Below are 4,456 nucleotides of genomic sequence, written 5' to 3'. Positions count from 1 at the left end.
CCCTCAATTCCCGTCGTCGAGGGTGGCTGACCCTCTGGACCAGCCCCTTCCGCGCCCCCAGCGCGCTCACACTTGGAGGGGAGGACGGGGCCTGCGCCCCGACTCGCAGAGGTCGCGAGAGGCCCGGCGCCATCCATTTGTAGTGAAAGAAATGCCAACGCGCAAGGCGGACTTGCCCGTGCAGCCATTCGGTACACGTTTATTGAGCACCTACTGGGTGCCAAGCGCTTGCAGAGATCGTCTTCAAATGTACGTTCAAAACAAACGAACTTTTTACCCCTCGCCAAAGGACAATAGCCCTTTAGTGTGCTTGTCCGGGGACAGCTGCAGGACCCGTGTCTGAACAGGGTCCCCAGGACAGCTCCGGGGCGTACAATACCCCTTTGCGGTCAGTCCTGACCTGCGCAGCCCGTGCGCCGGGCTGACCCCAGCCAGCGAAGTTTGCTGCTCCGTGATTGCGAGGCCTGGGCCTCTCCAGTGACAGACCTGGGTGGGGCTGGGGGCAGGAGGAGGGGCAGGACGAGCATCACGGTCATTAGACTCAAGAACTGCTCTGGCCTGGCCTGGGGTCTACACCTGACGCCCGTTGGCCTCGGGGCCTGGTCCGACCCCGCCCGGGGGTGGGGTGGGGGGGGAGGCGGGGGAGACGCAGCTGGAAATAAATGGCCCCTCTCAGCTCCAGGCAGGACGCTTGAAGGGAAGTTCAGCAAACCCCAAGGCCCATCTCCTTGACAACCACCAATAAGAGCTCCTTTTTTCTTCTGCTCTCCAGGCCTGACTCAAAGACAAGACTTTTCTCTTTTTTGTCCACTCTGCCTGCACCAGTTTGCACCCACGTTTCCCCCTCCACACCAGCTCCCTTCCCTGCCCCCAACACACACACACACACACACCCTCACACATGCAGACACGTGCTTTCACATACACTCAGACACATCCTCACATGCACCCTCACACCCCCACGCACCCTGTAGCACATACACACACTCCCTCATACACACTCTTACACCTTTCTGTGGATGATCCCCTCAGCCCTGGAGAATTAAATCTGTGTCCAGTCAGCTCTTGCTCCCCATCTGACTTCTTATCAGTTTATGGCACTGGCCTGGTGGCTGAGGCTCTGGATCTCCCACATGCGGGAACCAGAAAGGGCCAGAGAGGAAGTGCTGCTTCTTGTCTCCACTAAGCACCTCCGCCCCATTGCTCCAGACATTTTAGTGTGCATGGCTGCTCCTGGCTGGTGGTTTAATTTGGGAGACCCTGCTATCAGGCTTTCTTTTGTCCCCCTCTCAATTGTGTGGCTTTGGGAGTCTGGTAGGGGAAGGAGGAGCTCCCTCAGAACTGCATATTATCATGTACATTGGGCAATAGGGTAAGAAATGTGAGGTGAGGGGGGCCTTTCAGGGGGCTCTGACCTACTAGAAACAATGTCCTTTAATGTGCCTGTTCATCAGGGATCCCCTACTCCTGGCCAAGTGTTCTCCAAGTTTGATGGCTGCAGTACTTTCTTCCAGGCTCCATCCCCTCAAGTCAAGGCAGAAATGGAGGCAGGTGATGGCCTGTTGGTCTGTGACCCCCACAGCCCAGCGACAGTGCTCAGTCATAACAAGCTTTCTTTTCCAATCTGCCCCCAAGTAATTGCTCAGGTCAAGTTTACTGGTGAATTAATACCCTCTAAGGTGTGTGACAGAGAGAAAGTGGCTCCTTCCTGGAGGAGATTGCAATCTGTGTGGAGGATCCAGAGAGCAGAGGAGGAGGGAAGTGGAAAGACCTGTAAACACCTTGTGGATGCACTCAAGGAGGTGGCGTAGCGGGCAGAGAAAGAGAAAATCACTTCCGCCCTGGGGGGAGGAGCTGTCTGGGAGCCCTCCCAGGATAGGTGACCTGGAGCTGGATGCAAAACATGAGAAGGAGGTTTTCTTGGTGGACAAGGAAGGACAGATGGAGAGAATGTGCCGAGGTCTACCAGAGAAGGTGAAGATCTAGCAAGCAAGCCAGAGAATGTTCTTGAAACACCTTGAAGACTGTAGAACACTGTAGGCCTGTGCTGGTGACATGGTGAAGGGCTGGTTTGCAGAGACCAGTGGGGTCTGTGTGGGAGTGGGATGGGCTGGTGAGGGGGAGCCTGTATGCCAGGACTCCTGCAAGTGTACCTGGATGCCTCTGAATGCTGAGCTGGCATAGTGGAGGCCAAAGGATGAGTTGCACAGTGACTTTGGCAGGAAGCACTCTATAGTTCCCAGCGCCTTCCAAATGACCTCTGAGCTCTTTACGTGGCAAATAAGGCACCTCATCCCTCTGGGGCAGTCCCAGCCTCATCGAATTGCTGCAAAGGGAGCCCCACAGACATTCTGCTTTTCACATCCCTGAGCCTGCACACCTCCCTCTGCTAAGAGCACCCTTTCTTTTTTCTCTTTGCAAGTCTCACCCCTCCTCTTCTGCCCACACCCCGACTCCTGCACCCCAGCTGGGTGTAGGGCCTCCTCTGGGTACCACAGTCCCCTGGACTTGCCACATCAGAGCTAAGCTCACCCTGGACTTTACGTCTGTCTCCTCCCAGACTAGGGGTTCCCAAGGGCAGGGCTTGCAGCTGATCTATGTCTGGGACCGCAGCTTTCAGTTGGGGTCTAAGACATTATTGTTAAATGAATTCATGAATGAATGAGTGGCCAAAGAAACAAGACAGACATCATTTAACTGAGGGGTCTTACTGTTCCAGGAAAAAGGTTCTTTGGCTATTTGACCATCCCCAGTCTGCCCCCAAGTAATCGCTCAGGTCAAGCTTGCTGGTGAATTAATACCCTCTAAGGTGGGTAGGCAGAGAGAAAGTGACTCCTTTCGCAAGGCTCACCCCTCACAGAAGAGGAGGGGTGAACCTTGTGAAGAGGAGAGACAAAATGTGCTCTTAGCAGAGGGACCTTGAAGGATGAATCTAGCTGCCCACCTGTCCACCTCCCCTGTGTACCTCTACCTTTATCTGCTGTGAGGAAGCTGGCGCTAGCCAGGAGGATCGAAGCCCTCAGGTGCCCAGAGCAGCCGACCTGGGGCCCTTTGGCTCCCCCTGGTGACGCCTCACACAGGTCTAAGGCGCCCAGGAGGGAAGAGGAGGTGAGCTCCCCTCTTCCTTCCTTCCAAGTACATGCTCTTCAATCTGACGCCAGCGAATGACCCTGGTCCTCAGCATTGGGAAAGCCATAAGCACTGCACCCAACAGGTCTAGGCTCAGACCACACCTTTGTTACTTATCAGCCCTGTAACTTTGACGAAATCACTTAACTCCTCTGTGTGCCTTCACTTCCTCTATATAACTGACCTCTTAGAGTTGTTGGGAAGATTAAACACAGGCAGTAGGACCTCTCTGAACCGCAGTTTTCTCATCTGTGAAACAATCTGTGAAACAAGAGTGCGCTAGTGTCTTTCTCACTAAGATGTGAGGAGGATTCAATGAGGTTTTGTACATAAAGCTCTTAGATCCAAGTCTTGTACACAGAATTAATCAGCAAGCTGCTACTATTATTATTATTACTATTATAATTGCGAGTACTAGTACTAATAATACTAATAGTAGCAGACGGTAGTAATATCCAACTGGTTAAGAGCACCTCACTACAAAATAATTTTCTAATGAAGAATTCTCTTGATTAACAGCAGTTGTGAAAGTTTTTTGAGAAGATAAAGTTCTCTACAAGCATGAAATGTCATTACACAGATGTTAAGCCCCAATCTTGATGACTTTAGAAGATTTTGTCATCCTTTTTTTTTATTAAAAATGAAATTGATGGTTGCACACATTTTTAGACCTTTCCTAGGGTGACCCTGAGCCACGCAAACTCTGTTTCGTGGCTTGACCTGTCAAGTGAGGGTCTCATTTCCCAGATATCCACATTCCAAACTCTGAAATGACCCCTGTCTGAGTCGTGACACTCAGAGTATCCTGACCTGTCACTGTGGCCTCCTCCACTAGGGGTAACAATAGCTGGCATGTGTTGAGTGTCATGTGTGTCCAGCACTGTGCTGAGATGTTCTGGGCATTGCATTATTTAAGCCTGGCAGGTAGAAACTGCCATCATGCCCACTTTACACCTATGAAAATGGGCACTCACTCCACCCAGGATCCCAGAACTAGCAAGTGACAGAGGTGGGATTTGAACCCAGGTCTGTGTGACCCCCAAGGTACATTCTTACCCATTTTCCATTATTGAAACACACCAAGGACCTCAAAGGTCTGAAGGGCATGATGATGGTTGGGTGCTCTTCACCATAAGCCTTCAAGTTTTACTTTTGTTTAGACATTGAGAAAAGTGGTTTTTTCACTAGACAAATTATAACAATTCATTATTCACATGGTCAATTTTAGGCACTGACCACTTTCTATTGATTTATCTAGAGATGAGATCTTGCTATTTTGCCCAGGCTGGGCTTGAGTTTGTAACGTTCTCGCCTCAGCCTTCAGAGT

The 4,456-nt window shown here is 51.4% G+C and overlaps 1 protein-coding gene across 1 annotated transcript in view; it reads right to left on the bottom strand.

Moving 5' to 3' along the window:
- The window catches only part of LOC103251677 (signal peptide, CUB and EGF-like domain-containing protein 1), a gene marked incomplete at its 3' end in the record, with an annotated part of 49,422 nt that extends 48,895 nt beyond the window's left edge, over positions 1-527 (bottom strand). The window contains exon 1 of the mRNA XM_008050275.1: positions 401-527. Within this exon, the coding sequence (XP_008048466.1) occupies positions 401-527 (127 nt within the window). The remainder of the gene's footprint in view (positions 1-400) is intronic.
- Positions 528-4,456: the final 3,929 nt, after the last annotated feature.

The sequence above is a fragment of the Carlito syrichta genome, unplaced genomic scaffold (genome assembly GCF_000164805.1).
Source record: "Carlito syrichta isolate Samal-C Ts95f unplaced genomic scaffold, Tarsius_syrichta-2.0.1 Scaffold59675, whole genome shotgun sequence".
NCBI lineage: Eukaryota > Metazoa > Chordata > Mammalia > Primates > Tarsiidae > Carlito > Carlito syrichta.
Note: the sequence above shows the minus strand (reverse complement) of the source record. Positions and strands in the feature narration are given on the sequence as shown.